The 22,163-nt window shown below is 36.4% G+C and overlaps 1 protein-coding gene across 2 annotated transcripts in view; it reads right to left on the reverse strand.

The window, feature by feature from the left end:
* The window catches only part of znf618 (zinc finger protein 618), a 39,393-nt gene extending 18,370 nt beyond the window's left edge, over positions 1–21,023 (reverse strand). For both annotated transcript variants that reach the window (XM_084413655.1, XM_084413654.1), the window contains exons 1-7: positions 20,486–21,023; positions 17,795–17,873; positions 7,881–8,154; positions 6,482–6,559; positions 5,997–6,044; positions 5,732–5,821; positions 1,650–1,721 (exon numbers count right to left, since the gene is read on the reverse strand). In XM_084413655.1, the coding sequence (XP_084269781.1) occupies positions 1,650–1,721; positions 5,732–5,821; positions 5,997–6,044; positions 6,482–6,559; positions 7,881–8,121 (529 nt within the window). In that variant the 5' untranslated portion in view covers positions 8,122–8,154; positions 17,795–17,873; positions 20,486–21,023. The remainder of the gene's footprint in view (positions 1–1,649; positions 1,722–5,731; positions 5,822–5,996; positions 6,045–6,481; positions 6,560–7,880; positions 8,155–17,794; positions 17,874–20,485) is intronic.
* Positions 21,024–22,163: the final 1,140 nt, after the last annotated feature.

Raw genomic sequence — 22,163 nt, forward strand, 5'->3', positions numbered from 1 at the left:
CTTTGTCAAGCCAACATCAAAGTGTGTTATCAAACTTTACTCATCTAATTATAAGAGTGTGATTTCTAGTAGACCTGGAAAAGACATGCAATTAATTAAATCTTAAAACTTTATGGGCATTTTTATATTGAATATACAGTTTTATATTTATGCCAAGCTCTAAAATACTTTATCGGGTACAGAAATTGTGAGTACAATATATTTTTTGAAAATCATTATCCATAAATCGCATATGAATAGAAAAGTCATGTAAATTCATTGATTAAAGAGAGTGTGAACCTTGAAAAGCATTCAGCTCTTAATACTTCTGCAATCATGGAATTTAATTTACAGAAAGTAGCCGTCGGGCCTTCAGATATTATTGTGGACGATGTGGGGCCTTGGAGTCAAAAAGGTTGAGAGCCACTGCTTTAAGCTGCAATTTCACAACCATAATCCTACATTCATTTTCTTGATTGCAGCATATGTTATCACTTCGGAAACAAACCAATCTTATACGTCACAATTAGAAGGTCTGGGTTTTAAATATAACCCGGTTCCCTGTATGTGGGAACTGATGCGGTGGAAACTCCGCCCAGGAGCGATGACTTCTGTCGACCTGAATAGATCCACAGCAATTTAATGGCTGATTGTGCTTAAGCTCCGCCCATATGCGCATATAACTGAGGGATCAGTGTCATGTTCATCTGAAGAAGCTACTCGAATCATTCTGCAGCATATCATTACTTCTTTCAGGGACCTGGGGTTAAACCACTTCAACGCAGCATCATTCAGCAGCTTATCCATTAAAGTCCCCATGAAACCATAATTGACAATTCTTATTTTTATGGAATATTGCAGTATTTATTATAAAATGATTTATCCGTGCACATCATCATTATTTTGCATGTGCCTCGTAATCTTGAATCAGAATAACTTCCCCTCCCTCTTGCAGCATCTCTTCTCTTCTCTGATGACGAGGGCGGGGCAACCTGTCAATGACACGAGATCCACCAATAGCAAACCACAACCATCCAATCAATTCCCCACAGACAAAATTAAGCCCCGCCCTTCATTTGTTCTTGTTCCAGAAGCCGTTTCACTCAGAATCCTGATGTTTCCATGGTCGTGATGTAACATTTGGCTACTAACTAATAATTTATTTTGCAAACAAACTTTCATCCGTCACTCGTGTACTTAATACCCACGTAAAACAACAACATTGATATGCACAAAAAGGTGTTTTGACCGCGGTGGAGCAGTTATCATGCAGATGGCCCAATCCTGGTTATATGGACACTGGGGCTTAAACGGTATATGAAAACTCATTTGCATGATTCTACACTGTAAAAAAAAAAAATCCATCAAACAAACTGCAATTTAAAGGTTTCTTATTTAAATTAACTCAAAATTAAGGCAACCAGGTTAACTAAGTTAAACCAACAATTATTTTTTTGCAGTGTATAAATTGAAACTTTTAATTTTTCCATAAGCTGAGCAAACGTTGAAGCTGCATCATGTTTTCTCAACTTTTACAGATTTTTGCAGTGTATTTGGTCATCCGAAGTCATCACTCCTGGGTTGAGTTCATAATATCAGCTGCTGACGCGGCATCAAACCGACTGACATGTAAGGGAACCACGAGTCACAGAGATTTAGAGCACTCTTACTTGGTCCCATTTTCTGGTATGACTCAGTCTCCTCTTTTAGGTCTTCTACAGGTATCACATGGTCATATGGATCTGAACGACAACAAAAAGAGGATGCAAAGTTATTGTAGGTAATCCTTTTCACCTTTTAGCAGACTCATACGTGTGTGTATAAGATCTCTAAAGATGACATAAAAGTACTGCTTCACATAATGAGGGTCTTATAAATAATTTCACGCCATAGGTGTTACCAATGTTAAAACTAGTATTTTGACATCACAAATAGTGAAACCGTGAACAAGAGCAGAGGAAGATCAATAGCATCTCAAACACCATCTTAGAAAATTGTGACCCATGCTGGCAAAAGGAGTCAGAATGAACAGATTTTCACAAATGAATTCTAGTTATTTTCACATTTTCCGTTAAAAAAAAAAACATCAAAATTATGTATATTTGTTGGAATCTGACAAAAAATGAACGAGCTACACATTGTTTGAAATCGATACAGTCAGCAAAGTCAATTTTGAGAAAAATCTAGTTAAAGTTTTCTGAAGGTACCAAAACAAAAATCACCTAGCAAACATACTTTAAAAACACTGGTAATAACACCAAATTGAAAATAATATGAAAATAATTATGTGAAGAATATTTAACATTGTTATCCAAGCAGTCAGATTGAGAAGCGTGTCACTGGTTAAGGGCTACCCGTGAAGAAAAAGTATGCGACAAAATATTAATAATAACAATAAATAACAAATTGCCCATCTCATGTTAACAAGCTTATAAAAATTAAATAAAAAAAAAAGACTAAATTCTGTGAAATTAGATGCATGGATGTGTGGCCAGATTAATAGTGATCATCAAAATAGCTAGCAAAGTCCTTTTTAATACAGTCATGACAGTTTCATATTGTGTCCATGATGCCCAACCACTGTTCAAGATTTGCTTCATTAACGTCCACAATCATCTTGTTTTGGTGGTGGCACATTATCACTGAAGTAGTCATTAATAAGTTCAACAAGATTCGCAGACCGACTGAGCACTCACTACCATATCCATTACAAAACAGGCATATATCAATGAAATATTGAATTAAAAGCTTGAAAATTAGAAATTTCTGCCGTGTTTACTTTTCGTGTTTTCAGAGGATGGACGCTTACAAGACATCACAAGGACACCGTGATTTTGCCAAGTGCAACATATTTTACTGATCCTGGAACAACATTCCTGTCCGTAAATTTAGTCCTAACCCTATCACTAACCCTACACATGAATAACATGAATGAATAACACTGATGTAAAAGCACCAAACCCTGTTTGTAAGCCTAAACTTGACATAAACTGTAAACTTGTCCCTCAAATCTGATTGATTGATTGGAATGTTGTTCCAAGATCATTGATCCAGGATAATGTTTCATTTGTTGAAATCAGGTTCACCGATATGACAATGCACAACCGGGTGTTTCGATTAATCACCGAAGGCGTTATTGCGACTGGTTAATAACATTAGCATAAACAATAGCTGGTTTTGTTTACATCAGCTTGGGTTTGAAAATCACATTTCAATGGTTCAGACTCATGCCATCGAGAATTCACTGAGAAGATTCACAAAGTTGGAATTACAACGATACCAAACTTGTGCACCAGCTGTCGAGGAGCCAGCAGAGAAAAACATTTTTTAATGGATTATTGAAACAAAGGAAAGGCACTCCCCTCAGAAAACGTACAAATAAAGATAATTTTAGATGTTTAATTGCCATTTGGAGCATTGGGATCGCTAGACGAGAGCTTAATGCACTCATATTTGTAAAAAAAAAAAAAAAAAAAGCTCAAATTCGACCAAAATTGACATATTTCACTTGTTTTGCCTCTATCTCGACATTATCCCGTGTGCATTCCCACTCATTTTGCCAGCATGGGTCACAATTCATCTTTCATGAAAATGTCAGCGGTTTTATTGCCACTGGAGTTACAGCCCTCGCTTCATTAGTGAAAGAAAATAATAAAAGACAAAGAATTTACGATCAGCAATTAATGTCAAGATGTTTATACATATTTACCATCAGCTTTTATGGGGACTTTTTTTTTTTTTGTAGGATCAAGATCAACAAAGTTTGTTTCTGTTAATTAGGACTGGTTTAGGTAAAAGTTCTATTGACAGCTTAAAAAAAAAAGACAGCTTTCTTCATATTTTCCCCTTTAAATTGAGACATTTTCCACAAATATAGTCCAAAATAGGACCCAAAACACTTGGGAAATGATCAGTACTCAACCTTCAGAAAATGCTGACCGTCAACCAAAATTTAATATGTTGGAGATGAAACTAAATACATTGAGCCGTTTATTTTTTTCTGCATTTTATGAGGTTAGTACGGAGCCCCTGAAGGGACCTTTGCAAAAATAAAAAATATACAGACTTTCGAGTGCTCACGAGAAACTTTCGCGTGCTCACGCGTTACAATTTCCGGTTTGCGTTATAGTGTCATTACTACAAATGTGGGAATAGGGATGAAATAGGTTAATAAAGAAAAATATCCATATTTAAAACTTTATCGACTAAAATAACTAGCTTCCGCCAGACGGCCGTACGCCAAAAGAGAAAGACCTGAACTTGACGCACAACGTAATGACGAACGCGGTTGCCCAACCCTGTTTGTCTGAACCGCGAGAGGCTAGCCTGGGAAAACCCAGACAAACTTCCGGCAAATTTAGATTTGCTCTGCAAGTCCGGCAAAGAGCCCATTCAAGCCGATTTCTAATCCGTCCAAATCGCGGCACCAATCAGAAACGTTGAGGCGGGCTTTACACGATGACGATCGCTCCGATTGGTTTTAGGTCTATCCAATTGCGTCCAGAGGCATTTGAGCGACGTCCGTTGGTGAAGCGCAACAACTTTTAAATGCAATTATTATATTCAAATTGCAAACACACGAGGACAGTCTCCATGAAAGACCCACTGGCAGATGAACGTGCTAATACATTTCTCTCCGAAACGGTAGGAAATTAAATGAGATTTAATAGAGGATTTTAACTGTGACAAGATGATTGACAGGGCAGTTTACGTGACAGGACGCACGCTACAGATCCGTCCGATAAAGATGACGAAGTAGTATGTCCCAAAGCTTGCCTACTCTTTTGCTACACATTCAAAAGTAAATACCTTTTCTTCACAAAAAGAGTACATACTTTTATGGCGTAGTGTGTAACTTAGGAGAATTGGGACGCAGCATATGGCTTTACACGATGACGTTCGCTCTGGTTGGTTTTAGGTCTATCCAATTGCGCCCAGAGGCATTTGAGCGACGTCCGTTGGTGACGCCCCTTTGGAAATGAGTTATTAATGAAGCTTTGCCAGACCATAACTCAGTTACTACTGAGAATGGTCTGGTTTTAACCAGGCTAGCGAGAGGCATCAATTGCCATCATTTCGTTGTGTGTCAAGTTCAGGCATTTCTCTTTTGGCGTAAGTCGATACGGACGGCCGTCTGCCTTCAATGGACTTCCAAAGTCATCCAGCCATTCACTGCCGCTTGGAAGAGCCAGGAATTTTTTTTAATATAACTCCGATTGTATCCGTCTGAAAGAAGAATGTCATATACACCTAGGATGATGTCAGGGTGAGTAAATCATGGGCTAATTTTCATTTTTGGGTGAACCATCCCTTTAAATAAAAGCAGCAACAGGGTAATATTTTGTCTATATTTTGGGGTATATTTTATATAATAGTTAAACCAACAAAAAACATGTGATTTGTGATTATAAAATAAGTAATTGTTATCATATTTGTGGAAAGTACCTTGAAAGACTATTAAGCGATTTAAATGTCATTCATCGGTTCATTAAAGCGCCTGAACTGAAAGGTTTGAGGTTGAAATGTCAGAGGGTCTAGTTTTGTTCAAGGTCTATATGGTCTTGACTACAACTCTGCCCTTTCTAACAGATATTTCTCATAGGTTTTACAATGTAAAAATATTACCCGCACATGGATCAACTGAATACTGAGACATTTCAAACAGCAGTGACACCAACCATGTGCTTCCTGACATACTATAGTAAACCAAGAACTATATATTACAAATGAAAAGAGGGAATACACATCTCACCATCAACAGCATGGAGGTCTCGGTGCTCCTGAAAACAGCTGTAGTACTTGTATTTTTTCCCACATACGTCACATGTATAACGGAAAGAACCTGGATTAGGGGGGGGGAAAAACAGACTTCTATGAATAGAAACTTTAGATATCATTGTGTGACAAGATGTTGGGACAGAACTCTTTCTGTCACAAAGTTTTATCCACTTTATTTAGAAAATTCCAGGACAATTACCCAAATATCTGTCCCACGAATAAGAAAATGTGCAACTCACTATTGATTCCCAGAGATGCTCCTTCTCCTGAAGCCGTGCCCTCGGCCTCTAAATAAAACCACACAAAATACAGACAGATTTATAAACTGGTTATGTAAGGAATTGTATGATTCTGCAAATAGGATATTTCACCCAAAATTGAAAAATCTCTCATCATTTACTAACCCTCATGACATCCCTAATGTATATGACTTTCTTTCTTCAGATAAACACAAACGGATATTTTTAGAAAAATAATGCATCTCTCTAAGCCCAAATAATGCCATTGAATGGCTGCCGTTCAGTTGACGCTTTAAAAAAAAACACACTAAGCGATTGTGACGGTGATCCATACGACCCCAGCGGATGAATCAATGTCTTCCGAAGCAAAACAATATGTGTGTGGAAGAAAAATACTGTTGTCTGTTTATTGTCAACTTCATTTGCAGTTCTGAGAACTTACAACTATCCTAAATCAAATTCAGTAGGTCAAGAATGGGACGCACCTGTGTGAGCTCGGACATGCGTCTGAAAGCAGTTGTAGTATTTGTACTTCTTGCCACATACTCCACAGATGTAAGAGCCTGCAAGAGAGAGAACGGAAAGATCAGACAAAGATGTTTCGAGTGTTAGAAAACTGTTCCTTGGAGAGAGAAATAAACAGATTTCATTCAGATATTTCTGCAAATATCCACTTCTCAGTTCTGATTTGCTCACTATATAAAAATCACGGTCAACTAATTGCCGATATTTGGCATTTATTAATGATCACATCAGCCGATGAGTGTTCCTGTTTTGCAAGTGCCTTATTTTGACGCCACTGAAAACATGTTAATATCTAATAATGTAGTGCTTCATGACACTATAGTCAATAATTGTATCCCTTAAAACTCATCTTTGTCACCAAATGACATATTTAAAGGATTTTTTCCTTGAAAATGTTGTATTCATGCTTGACTGTAACTCTACACCCTAGCCTCATTTAGTATACGCAGTTCTATGAATATGCAAATGAGCCCCGCCTCCACTCACTCACTCAAGGTAGTTTGTGACGTCAGAAACACCAGCGATTTCAAAGCGTGTTTTTGAGACTGTCTTTGGTTCACTGCAGTTTTAAGGAGGAAATACTCAGCAAAGCTGTCGACTTATGAATTTACACATGCTTTGAATGAATGAGGCATTTATATAGCGCTTTCACATGTACTTCTGTACACCCAAAGCACTTTACAATCATGTCGGGGTCTCTCCTCAACCACCACCAGTTTGCAGCATCCACAGTTCAACGGCGCCAGTGCGCTCACCACACACCAGATATAGGTGGAGAGGAGAGAGAGTGATAGAGCCAATTTAATGGATGGGGAATGCAAAGGCCAACGGAGGGAATTTGGTCAGGACACCCGGGTTACACCCCTACTCTTTATGAGAAGTGCCATGGGATTTTTAATGACCACAGAGAGTCAGGACCTCGGTTTAAAGTCTCATCCGAAGCATATTAAAAACACCACATAGACAACATTAAAAGCTTGATTTTCACCACAGAGGGTTTTCACCACAAACAAATCTGTCAATCATCAATCATGACATCATTCCTGACAAACATAAAACAGAATATAAAGTAATAAAGAAGGTGGAGACTTCAAGTTTGCATAACCTTTTCACTAATAAAGTCACATTTACACCTACACTACTGGTCAAAAGTTTGAAATAATAAAAAAAAAAAAAAAGGTTTTTGAAAGAAGTCTCCTCTGCTCACCAAGGTTGCATGTACTAATAAAAATACAGTTTTGTATTGTAAAATATCATTACAACTTAATTCCAAGCTTTTGACAAGTAGTGTGTGTATATATGAGGGATACACATGGCACCCATTTGTAGAATGTCTCATGACTAAAAACTATTTCATACCTTGTGTTTGCGAGTTGCGAGAGCTCCCCAAAACCACACAGATCTCAGCCGGGATGTTCCCGTCACTCGCTTTGCCGTTGCTGGCCACAGACTCGGCGGTGGATGCCACCTCGGTCTTTACGGTGACTGAGGGGAGCTTCGGGGAGGTTGTCGGGACCGCTTGCGTGGCTCCTGCCTCAGTCGGGACCACAGCTGTGTCCTTCGGCTCCTGGCTGGGGTTAGGAACCTCCTGACAACTCATGACTCCACGACTGCTCAGCAAGAGCAAAGGAAACTGTAAAAAACAAAAACACGAGGCGGCATTTAAAAGGTGGACCTAATATGCTCATTTTCAAAGTCTTGATTTTTATTTTATTTTTATTTATTTATTTATTTGGGGGGGGGGGGGGGGGGGCTCTACCGCATAAGGGTTTTCATGCACTAAGCGTAACTTTTTTTTCCCCATATTCTCCATTGTTGCGGCTCCTCTCTCCCCAGTCGGTCAGTAACGCTCTGTTTAGTTCCTGTCTCTATGAAGCCCCTCCTTCTGAAAAGCACACTGTGCTCTGATTGGTTGGCTGGAGCAGTGTGTTGTGATTGGTCTAGGGCTTCGAGTGTGTTTGGGAAATGTCCCGCCCCTTTCCATAACCGCCAGTTTAACACACTACTAACTAACTCAACCAGGCCCCGCCCCTTTATTCTGCGCATTAATTATTTAAATGAGGGATATTGTGACGTGTTCGTTCCCGGAAGAAACTCAAGACTACAATGGAGGCGTTTCAGAAACAGTGACACTGATATAGAGAATAACTGGAGCTTTGCAGAGCTTTTTCATGCTCATACAGCAACATTACACACTAAAGAAAAATGAACACGTTAAAAAGCATTATATGTCCTCTTTAAGTTCCCAAATGTGAATTTGGGGCAATCCATGTCTTGTAAACTATTAAAATACAATAAGAACAAGATTAGAGAAGAACTAGAAGCAATCAAATTCAGAAACTTTATACAGTAGCATTATCTAATTTAACATTGAATTTTGCAATGCAGAGGAACTGTTTTGAAGCATACAATATTTCCCTTCTGTGTGGGAGACATTCATAACAGTTCAGAATAGCGGAGATTTATGTTTTAGAGAAGTACAACTGTGTATGCATTACCCAGAACTCTCTGCAGAGAAATAAAATCAACTTGATACACGTGTCTGCAATCTACAGCTCTGTCTATATCTACCAGAGTTTTCTTTGAGAAAATATAATGCAAAAAATAAAAAAATATATGAATAAAATGCTAAATATCACAAAACATGAAATTGAGTTATGCATAAAATCACTATTTTTGGCTCATCATCAGCTGATAAAATTGCTTGTGATTGTGAGGGGGAAGACATAACGGATATTAGAATATGAATTATTTTACAACCAGCTTTCTTTTTCAGGTCTACAACCATGGCTGTGTCTGAAATCGAGTACTTCCCTGCTACACAGTATGCAAGAAACAGCACAGCAAAAAAAGTAGTACGTCTGAACGCATAGCATTCATAAAACAGTAGTGAAAAGTCCCCGGATGACCCACTACTTCCACCGAGACTCTTTACTATCCCATGAGGCCACGGGAGAGGATTTATGAATGACACTGCATTTCTGCGCTGTCAAAATAAAAGTCACTTATCGGCCAAACAGAACAACTTATTGGTCAATGCTGAAAAAAATAAATAAATAAATGTATATCACCACTAATAATAACAATAATAATGTTGATATAGTTTTTGATGACTGACGGCCAACACATTCAATAAATGATATTACACAGTTTAATTTAAAGACTGTAAATAACACAAGCATAACAATTGCTGCAATTAAATATATATTTTACATAATATGTATTCAAATAAATGTGTGTTCCGGGTATGCCTGCATTTAGTAGCTGTGTTCTCAGCACTGTCAAAATAAAAGTCCCTCTTACAACACTTATTGGCCAAACAGAAAACCTATTGGCTGATGCCAGTATAACCACTAATTACAACATTTATAATAATAACAACACTGGAAAACAAATCATGCTAGTAGCTGTGTTATGGATCACATTAGTTGGTTTCTACAAACAAACCAGCCACTAGCTTACATTTTTCTTGGTTTTTGAAACGTGATTCTAGCCTAAGCTGGATCCTCAGTCACGTGCTACAGGCCTTTTATTAATAGAAAGAGCAATCTAAATATACAAAAAAAGGTAAATAAATAAATAAAACACCAAATTAACATGCCTTGACTGAAACGTTACTGTCATGACTAAAATGCTCAAATTTAAAACAAAAACAAATCAAACACAAAGTAATCATTTTTAAATGTACTTTTCTTCTTCAAAAAATAAAATAAAAAAGCCAACACACACTATATGGTGCAGTGCAGATAGCACCTCTTAAATTACATGTCCTTCACAAAAAGAGCCAGGAGGCATTATTAGTGCGCACAGGTGCGCTCTTTCACCAATTCATTTTCAAAACCAACTCCAAACTGTGGTAAGAGAATTTCAACACTGTCACCTAATGAGAATTTATTACTCTCAGGCTATTTCAGGAGATGACTGGAAGAGATTAGACCGACAGCCCTAGTTTCCTTGAACCAGAATACACTGACACGTTCCCATCATGAAAAACCCTGGCACGCCTGTACCACTTTCATAAAAATGAATAATGTGAAAAAAATGAATAATTTCCTTTTTTGTTTATTTGTTTTTTTTTCCCTTTTTCTTTTTGCTATTTTACATTTAAATGGAAGTGGTGAAAAAAGAAATATTGCCTCTTAAATTTCATCTGAAAGAGTGGGCACCTAAAAAAAAAAAAAAAAAAAGCCTTTTCAATTTATATGCTAATGATCTCCGAATTAAAATTTAATAACTGGGAGATATTGAAAAGCGCCCTTGAATTATACAAAAAATAAATCCTGAAAGAATAGACTAAAATTAGAAATTCAGGGCAGCACACAGGCCAGCACTGAGCCCTGATTAAATTTTTGATGGAAATCAAAATTGCAAAACAAGCAGGAGATGAAATGACTGAACCTGGTCTGGGATGGAGGGATATGCATGCATATTTTATATTATATATATATATATATATATATATATATAAACAGACACACCAATACATTTATATAAAATCATTACATTCCTACAATTTTGTGTGTATATTTTAAGTCATATTAGGGTTGCTTATTATAATATATGAAGTATACATTTTTAAAATGACTGTATTCAAAATGACATTCTCCACCTTTTCGTTTTATTGGATGTTTTATTATTTTTCCCTCAGAGATTTAATCGTCCGAGTCTTTCTCAGAGATCAGAGGAAGGAGAGCATGTTTGCGGTTGGGTGTTATTTTTATAACCTGCACAGTTATTATTTTACCCGATGAAGACTGAGACAAGCCATACACTACAAATATGGGTTACAGGATCTATTCTTTTGCGTCATCAACATGTTATCGTTTTACGCGATCGGAAATAACAATATTGTTGCATAATACCTTCATGTTTAATGCTCATTTAACATTTTTCTAGTGATAAAGTGCGTTTATGAATGGTTTAAATCATAAAACTAGAACAAAATTAATAAAACCAAACCAAGAAACTGATCCCATGAAGGACACCCCTAAAAGTTTCTATATATGAAGCGCCTAAAAGAGCCATTCAAGGAACCTGTTCTTCTAAGAGTAAGAGCCATCAGCTAAATTACTTTATTTAATGAAAACAAAGACAAAAAATGTTTGTCTACAAGCTTTTTCCCATGTCTAGTCAAGTCACCTTCATTTATATAGCGCTTTTAACAATATGAATTTGTTCAAAGCAAATGACTAAGACGAGACACCAATGTCGTTAAAGAATAACTGTGACTATATCATTGCAATATCGTAAAAAAGACGAGAATAAAAATGTAGTTAAAAATAGAAACTAGAGGCGGCAAAATATTACAAGCCTCTTTGAGCTTTCATTATGTCAAGAGTTTAAATCCCCCAATCAGACATTTTATCTTAAATGGATAAATTTATTGACCGGTGTTTTACTTTGTCTTTGCAATCTGGCAACCCTGCGCACACACACTCTCTATACTGAAAACACTGACAAACATGTACACTGGAGTTCAGCGATCTCAGATCGAGATATTCTGGTTAAAAGTGTCTTTCAGCCAGCCTGTGTTCTGTCACGAGACGACTGCGCTGTTTGTTTGACACTAAATCTGCCATCTAAGCTTCTTAGTGATGAACTGTAAGAAATACAAACATGAATCTCGACTTTTTGTGATCGTGGTTGCTGAGTGAATGCACTTACTCATTTTGTCTTTTTTGCTGCTGTTTTAACAGAAAAATATTCAAGTAATTTGGAACTACTAATAGGAATTTCACTGTTTTATATAGCCTAATGAGAAAAGCTTTACCTGTTTTCATAATATAGAGTTAATTTGATAGCCTATAATAAACCAGGGAACTAGGTGAGGAAAATAAACCATGCTTTTGATTGACATTCTCTTGATTTGTGTTTATAGGTGAAAGTGCAAAAATGAAAGAAATGTACAAATTAATTCTCAGATGACAACAATCGTTGCTATTATAAATTCCAGCCATGAAATCGTGCTTATGCAGCAAGACGAAAAAGTATTTTAATTGACTAAAACTAGACTTGAATGCTGTTGACAAAACCATTACAAACCCAGCCTGGTTTAGATCTGGTTCACAACGTTCGCTATCCACCTTTTTCCTAACAAGCCTACTGCGTGTTCCACTCAAACAGACAGACAAATCATTTTAAAAACATAAGGTTGCACTACAAACAATGCACATCAGATATCTGTCACTTTGCTCACAACTGACTGGCACAGTTTTGGTTATCAATCTCTAAGCCAGAATAAACCTGCTCCGGAACCGTGAAAAACAGGTAGCAGCAACTGAAACCGGCTTCATGCAACAAAAGCAGTGTAAGCTTGACTTGATTATGATAAAAACTACATTTGACAGCACTACGACTAAGACTAAATTAAAAAAAACAAGTGGCTCTTCATGCAAAATTTTAATCCTAAATTCTAGGGCGTTTGGAGCGTGAGTGCATGGGATTTAGCAAGCGCCACTAATAATAAAAAGGTTAGGAAATGTAGCACAATTATTATAAATCTGCCCAGAACTGGCAACCCTCCAAAAAGACCCGTACCAAAGGAGGCCATCAAGAAGCCGACGGCAACTCACAGTCCACCATGAAATAACATGTACACGACTAATTACTACATGAAAAATGTGGCTGCACTTTATTTTACAGTATGTGTACTTACAGTGTGCTCACCTAAGAGAGTACTGGTTAACATAAGGTAACTACATAGGCCAAGGTTAGGTATTACCCAGTTACTGTAATGGCTAGAATAAGTAGTATGTACATGGGGAACGGGACTGTCAGATAAAGTGATACCAAAAATGTAAAGGACAAAAACATATTCCACAGAGCAGATGCAGATGTTGTAAATGCACTGCTATTAACAACACTAGCCGACACCGTGTAAAAAGTCATGCTGATTACCAATACATTTGAGACTATGACCAACCGATGCCGATCCAATCACCAATGCTTCATTTTCAAGCTACAAATGCAACACACTGCAAAATGACATTTTATATTTAGTGAAATATTATACATTATGTATTTTTAGAGCTTGAAAGTCCAGCAACCTATTGATTTTCATTGAATGGGAAAAAAATAGCTGAAAAAAAATATCTTCTTTTGTATTCCACAGAACATTTAATGCCGTGAATGAGTGAATTTTCATTTTTGGGTGAACTATTGCTTTTAGATTCTAGAGTACGTCTGAGTCTCTAATGCAAGCTCATTTGCGACACCGGCCATGTTTGTGCAAAAGGTCAGATTTTCTTGCTTCCACTCAAGCACACTAGACGCTCTTTGGAAATTTCACAAATCATGCTGGGATAACATGGATCATCAGTTGTGAACAATCGCATGTCAGTTTGAGTGAGATCTGCCATTCAAAGCAAAACCAGGACATGCCAAATAATGACAAAATATGCATATTATACACAATACAATATAACTTGTTAATGACTTGTATGAACAACAAATTTGCCTTTTCAACTTAAAGAAAAAAACTTCTAAAATAACCTTTTAATAGTAAGAAACAAAACCAACAAAATGTAAAGAAATATTTGAATTTTAAAACAAAGATTATTGGTTGCAAGACTTTTGGAGGCATGCTTTTATTGTTTAGTAACCTCATCCTAAATTATGTATTATTCGAAAGATTAAACGCTTAAATGAATCCTGTGAAAACCGTTCCTGAAATTGGCCGTTGTGTTACCAGGAAAATGTTTCTTTAAAACCTTTAGCGAGCTCATCTTTCCGTGATCTTTGAACACAACTTGGTTAGACACGTGGCTTTAATTTTCGAGTCCAAATCATTTTCTAAAATATACATTTTATATCAAATAAATGTTTAGTTCAGTACATTTGCTTTACAGTAAACTTTGTAGAACTGCTTCCACGTCAGCAATAATCTGCCGAGTGTCTTCAGAAAGAGCTCAACCGTAGCGCTGTAATCCAATGCAATCATTTTAAATTCACATGTTCAAAACAGGAGGTGGCCGTTAAAAGGTTAAATATTAAAATAAATAATCACCATGGCTAAAAGGGATTGTTAACTCAAAACTGAAATTCCTGTCATTTTCTCAGTGGCTCCGACCCTGTCTGCATTTCTGTCTTCTGTGTAACACAAAATGTGATTTAAAATGGCTAAATGTTTTTTTGATTGTTTGTTTTTGGTCTATACAATAAAAGGCTGGTTTTGGACTCCAAGGACTTCGATAGTACTTTTGTTATGTTCCACAGAAGAAAGGGTGTCAAGTTTTTACCCACATAAATGAAGAATAATTAAATGAATTAATGTTTATTAGGTGGCAGTTTGTCCTGAGGCGAGGTTGGGCAGATGAGACATTTCCCACGTTGCAGAAGGGCTTGGACTGTTTCTGTACTGAGAATAACATCATGAAAGTGATCTTTCAGACTCTGGGTTTAAGCAGGAGGTGTCAGACTGGCGTGAGATAGCTTAGCTTTACGTATGTCCAGACATTTAGTGTGTGTGAGGAGTCACTGGAGCAAAGTTACCTTCTGCAGCTCAACGAATTAAAAACAAACATAATACCATAATTCCAGACTAATGACAGACATATTCTTGTGTTTTTAAAACCCAGAAAGACGTAAGCTAGTGGCTGGTTTGGAAACCAGTTAGTATGATCCATAACACAGCTATTAGAATGATTTGATTTCCAGTGTTGTTATTATTGTAAATGTTGTAATTAGTGGTTATATATATTGGCATCAGCCAATCCGTTTTCTGTTTGGCCAAGTGTTGTAAGAGGGACTTTTATTTTGACAGTGCTGAGAACACAGCTACTAAATGCAGGCATACCCGGAACACACATTTATTTGGATGAATCTTATGTAAAATATGCTGCAATTTTTATGCTTGTGTTATTTACAGTCTTTAAATTAAACGGTGTAATATCATTTATTGAATGTGTTGGCCGTCAGTCGTCAAACTATCAACATTATTATTGTTATTATTAGTGGTGATAAATACATACAATTATTATAAATATATTAATGTAATAAAGTTGTTTTATTTAAGTAATGTTTTTATGGTTTTAGTTAATAATAAAAACTATATAAAAAAAAGAAAAAAAAGACATTACTTCAACTTTTTGGGGCTAAATATTTCAGCAATAGAAATTATATAAATGTATACAGAAATATAACTCATTCAACTAATTTTTGCCATTTAATTTTCAAATCAATACAGGCCTAAAAAAAAAACGTAACCCCTTCACACATCCATAATTTGGTCCTAATTTCCTCTCGGAGACCTCTGAACTGTGGCGGTTTAGCAGCGAGAGTGGAAGAGTTTGCTGTGAGCAACAAACAGTATATGGAGTCAATGTAGCACATTATGAAATCTACGTTTCCAGAGTGATGTAACGTTAATAATTACCAGAATAAAAAATAAGGCACAAATTTACATACAGGCAGTTGGGCTTAGCATTATCCTACAGAGCCGCAATATCAGAGAGTCATTTTGTATTCATTGCTTTTTGGGAAAAAGCAGGACATTAATGGAGTTTCTAAGGGATTTAAAGGAAAACACAGCATGCATCATCTGCGTTAATTTATAGCTTAGTTGCTCCATTTTATGAAGAATTTTAAGGAATAGTTCACCAAAAATATATACTGTCGTCATTCACTCAGTGTCACGTTGAACACTTCTAATTCATTATTTTCAAAGAGATTTAAAAAAAATATTTTAAGGTAAAAAATATATATTTTAACCGTTACACATGAATTATTAAAGTCACGCCACATTTTACAACCTGAAGTAAATTTGAAATGGTCATCAAATCATCATATTATAATTTTAAGAGTCTTAATTGACCTTAACACACAGTTGTACATGTCTACAGTGGTCCTCAATATACATTTACAACATTCTGAAATATGCCGCCAAGTGAACAGACTTTCCTTGAAAGGGGTTTTGGTAAGCAAAAATGTTTCAAAATGGTCCTAGCAAAATTGGTGGATTCTGCATGACCCAAGAAACCCGTAGACACCAAGATCAAGATTTAACCCGTAGACAAGATTTTCTGATCAACATTTCAAAACTAATGAGCAAAAATTTTCAAATCTCATGGCCTGTAGGTGGCGCTGTTCCCAAATTTGGAACATACCCTCAGATCAAGGTGCTGATGAAGTACACCAAATTTCATTTCAATAGATCAAAGTTTTGCCAAGATATAACATATAATCTAATTTGGGTCGACACGGTTAGCTTCACATCATCATAACTTTTGAACAAAAATTAATATTAACATTTTGTTCAGTCATTTCCACGTGGCTTGGCCCAGTGATCATCTGAGTCAATTTGGGTAAGAATCTGACAAAATTTTAAATAGTAGTGGTGAAAAAAAAATGGATTACAGTACATTTGAAAACAGCGACTAATGTAAAGGGGCGGAGTCTATACGAAAGGCATTCATTGTTCTCAGCATGAAAGGCATTAAAGGCATTCAAAAGTTATATCAATAAGAATTTTTGAACTGGTGGTGGAGCTATAGAGTTCGTCAGATTATTATTTAGGACCACCTCTATAAGTGTGCATCATTTTCCTATTCACGGATCATAGGGATGCCATAGACTCCCATTCGGGATAAAAGAAAAACAATTGCAAATGCTACCGCATCTTCGGTGATTATGCAAAACTAAAAGATTTTCTTTCATTTAATGAGGCTATTCTTCATTATGATATGAGAACATGCATCTTTTATTTTCTGGGGTGTGGAGGGGCCTATTAAAATTTATTTTAATTCAGAAAAAAAAAAAAAAAAAAACATCAAAGAGCAGCATTAAATTCATTATGTTAATGAATTGCATTTTTGAATAAATTTAACCGAACCAAAAAAAAAAAACCGTTTCCCATATTTCAAGTCCTTTGAAACCAAACAATAGCTTTGTGTGAAGAACAGAAAAAAAAGTTTTGATAAAAAAAAAAAAAATAAAAAAAATAATTGTATTCCATCAAAGCTGTGAAATCACTGAGAAATGACTTGCACTGAGAACAAAAAATTGCAGCAGTTCAATTGGGGAATGATATTTGAAAACAGCAGGAAAGGAAATATGACTTTAATTTGGGTCTGTTTTTCAAACAAAGACAATCGCACGGCTTCAGAACGCTCCACACAAGAGGTACAGACTACTTTACGACACTTCTACGGTGGTCCTTTAGCAGCTTCAAAGCTCAAGTCATCATAAAGTACAGCGAGTAAAACGGAAAGACCACCGTCAACTACCTCACATGGCTTGAAAGGGTGATGGAAACGTCCTGAGTAAAGGCAGTTTACCTTGAGGTGCAGAGCTCGAGGAGTCGACCGCTCTCTTCTATTGCCCTCTCTCCTGAAATCAGCCAAACAAGAGGAAGATCTGAAAACAAAAGGGTTAAAAATTAGCCACTTGTTCCAAGTTACATCAACTGACATTGAAATGCAGTGGAAAATTACAGAGCTCGGACGCCTTGCATGGAAAATCCCTAAATTTATTACACAAAAGGGGGAAAGGCATGCTTCTGAAAATTTCCATGAAAATTCTATTCTTAGATTAGTAACAGTTGGAGGGCAGAGTGTGGGTTTGGTGTTAGAGCAGAAAATCCTGACCTAAACAAGCCTGATCCACCAATGTAGAGCTCAATACTACTTCCGACCAAACCATTTACAGCTCAAAGCATAAAAAGCATTTAAAAAAAATCATGCTTTGACATTTATGTTGCGATGTTGTTTTCCTTAGGAAAGCAGAGGGGGGGGGGGGGGGGGGGGGGAACAAATGGAATTTATGTGGTTCCAAAGTTCTATGGACACATTGAAACCTGGGATTTTATTTCAGTTGTAAACTTAACTATAAAGTCTTAGGATTCTTAAAATGTCAAAAGAAAAAATTCTAGGTCACATTTGTGACATAAGCCTTGAAAACATGATGATTCATGCACAAAATCATGATGCTTTGTACAAAAGGTCAGCATGTTCCTACTGAAACACAGAGGTTGCTCAAAATCATTCTGAAACGATACGCAACATGGTTTCGCAAAAACTAGCAGAGTTCATAATGTCATTAAAGAAAAGGGCGAAACAACAAATGCAAAAAAAAAAAAATTAATCTACATATTCCAATTCAACCTCTCTAAAATTGTTACGCTGATAATAACATTCGTAAATGAACTTGCCTGAATTTGGAATTAATGTTGCATGAAACTATAAAAATGCAAAAGAGACGCATTTTCACTAGTGCTCTCAGACTTTGAGCCCACTAAAGAAAAAAAAAAAAGAAAAAAAAAAGGAATAGTTCACCTAAAAATAACACGTTCCATCATTTACTCAAACTTTCTTTTGTAATGTATTTGTCCATACAATGAATGTCAATGGGGTCCAAAGCCGTTTTGCACCCCAGAATTTTTCAGAGCATGTTTCGTGTCGCGCAGAAGTCAGTCAGCCCTACAGGAACGACATGAGGATGAGTAAATGACAGAATTGTTCATTTTTTAACTATCCCTTTAAAGCCTCTTACATGCTGGGCCCCTTTTTCTAAAATGAGATGATGATGAAAACAGCAGGTCATAAAGCATGCTGCATTTGTCTCATGTGTATTCAGTACAAGTAAGGGGAACTATATTTCCACATATAAAAAGGCTGTCCATCTAAATAGCAAGTCTGTCAATGATTGCAGCGACTGTTCAATTATTATCAGTGGCACATTTATACATTTTGTTTTCGGGCACAAGTATTGAAAATGTACATTGACATCTTTGTTTTGATGTTTTTCCCTCCAGACAGATGAAATTAAAAGCAGGACCTGAATTTCAGCCGCTGACAGAAAATTACAGAAAATAAAAGACCGCTGCACAGAACAGGAAATTGCTATTTAATGCAAACAGCGAACAAAAAATGGCTTTATTTTAATAACAGAAAGAAAAAGAAGGAAAAAAATCCTTCAATTTTCACAACAAATGTATTTTAACTGTTACATGCAAGTGCTGTTTTCAGTGCATTTAAAAGGAAGTTAAAAATATTCTCACTTCCCTCGTGTAACTAGCAAAAAATCATTCCAACACCAACACGTGTGAACATTACATCTGACTGCTTTCTGTTCATGACACAGGAACAAAATCCCGTCCATTCTGCACCCTCTCTCAGCTCTCACTGATCACTACTAGATTTGCAGTTGGGCTGTGCAAAAAGAAAACAGAAAAATCAATGTGTGTGTGAAAGAAAAAAATGCCAGCTGGAAAGAGTGGCTTGTCATTTGAAGACGTTTTGTTTTCTTAATACATTGAGAAAATTAGCTGCGTTACAAAAAAGAAATAAAAATATATTAAAAAAAAAATGAATACAAAACAGCATGAAGAAGTTTGTCTGAAACAACAACAAACGAATCAGTCTAATTCACAGAGATAATAGGAAGTGTCGAATATGTAGAAAAAAATAAATATGCCTGCAAGCAAAATTAATTGCAATTTCTTAATTTCTCGAAATATCTCCCGACAGAGGGCGCTAATTTCGCTGCAAAAACGAAAACGACATTTACACTCTGCTTTCATCGAAAATAAACCTGTCTTTCTGTAATCACACTTCCATCACTTTCACCTGCATCAAAGTTCAGCGCGTGAAGTTGTTTAGTGCACGAGCGAGCAGCTCGAGACGAGCTCTCCTTCCCGTCGCCAGAGAAGAGTAGGGCTCCAAAAATTCACAGGAAAATTCAGCAAACATGGCTGCTGCGTGTGCTTTTTGTGTTTTCAGATTCTACCCTACCCCGTCTGATTTCAACTCCACAAATCTGCTGCAAAAAGCCTCGGCTCGATACGAGCACACACACTGCAGGACACATGCAACAATTCACTGCAACACTAACTCGCTGCAAAACTTTATTTCGAAAGCAGATCCGCAGAAAGAGAAAAAAAAAAAAAGGAAAAAAAAAAATTCACCAGATCCATGCAGTGCACGACACATTCAGATCACATCTGAGAGAGAATTGGGATTCGATCTTACCGCGCGCACAAACACGAGCTCCGGATGATTGCGATCAAAGCGCCCGTTACATTGTATCATTTGTGAATGAGGAAAGACGCGCGCGCCACTTTGTTTCCTCCCAAAATGATGCGGGTCATGCGGAGAAATTTTCTGGGAATGAAGAAATCCTCCCCTTCGGGTCTCAAAATGACGAAACGAGCGGGTCTTTCCGGGGCATTTTTTTCTCTCGCTCTCTTTTTCTCTCCCCCTCTCTCTCTCTCTCTCTCTCTCTCTTCGAGAAACAGAGCTCCAGAAATTGTTTTCAGTGAATTTGCTTCTTCTCTTCCTGATGTCTCGATGCTATAGAAATGTTGCGGTCTGCCCCACGGACACACTCATCCGCCATCATGCTCGGGCAGGTTCTTCTCAGTTTGCAAATGCATTAATTTCACACAATGCCTTTATGAAGCTGATGTCACGTCAGCTGGCCCGGCATTTGGGTTAGAAAAGCAAAATCATTTACCTGTGGGGTTTCAATGCAATAATAAATTTGTCCATGCAAGTTGCAAGTTTTTTTTTTTTTCACATTTATGACCAAACTTCTTTTTCTTCTGTCTGAATGAAAAAAAAGAAAAGAAAAAAAAAAACTACAAGTTAGACCCACAAGTTACTTGTTTCACGGTTTTTTGCCTGAATTTTAACTAGAGCCACATTTTTGTCATAATGCTTTACAGAGATGCACAAACATGTAGTGAGGGAAATATGAATGCCTTGATTTATAGAAAATAAAAATGATATCAGTAGCACGTTTTTGTAGCAAAAACCATGGAAATAGCAAAGCTCGAATGAAAGGACTTTTATGTGTTCTGTGCTGTTTCCTTGTTTCCCCTCTTCACTCCTCGCCCCGCAGCGCCTCTAGCGGCCAGTCTGAGGATGGACAGAAACAAATGCAATTCATGAAATTTGTCATGCAAATTCTAATTTTCAAAAAAACAAAGAAAAACGTGTTTCTGTGAATTCTCATATTTAGAAGCTTGCCAATACAACCCCACACACCTCATATCCTGTAGTATTTTATACAAAAATGAAAACAAAACATGAATTTGCTCTTTACCCTCCAACCCAGATTGTCTTTTGTCTGTTTTTATTTTAGACCCATAGATCTATTGGTAACACTTTACAATAAGCTCTTATTTGTTAAGAAACTAACAATGAGTGATATATTTTTGCAGCATCTATTAACCTTTGTTAATGTAGGTTAATTAAAATGTTCATGTCGGTTCACAGTGCATTAAGAAATATTATTATACAACTTTTGATCTTAAAAGTGTATTAGTTAATGTCTGTTGATATTATAAGATTAATAAATTGCTGTTGAAGTATTGTTCATCTTTAATTAATGTGTAACATTTGTAAAAAAAAAAAAAAAAAAAAGGATATATTTTTAAAATGAAAAATACATGAATGTGAGAGTTTCCTAGTATTTGGGATGTTCATGTTTTGTTTTAATGATGGTAGCTATATGCACTCAAGCTGGCATGAACTAGTTAAATCTAGTTAATTTATATATATATATATATATATAAAAAAAAAAACATTATCCTAAGAACACATTTTTTTAGTTAAAACCAGTTTGAACTGGATACCAACAAGCCAGAGAAACCTAGTATTCATGCTTAAAGTTACTGACTGCAGTCACATTGACAAGATTGTGTGT

Source organism: Rutilus rutilus (assembly GCF_951802725.1).
Source record: "Rutilus rutilus genome assembly, chromosome: 7".
Taxonomy (NCBI): Eukaryota; Metazoa; Chordata; class Actinopteri; order Cypriniformes; family Leuciscidae; genus Rutilus; species Rutilus rutilus.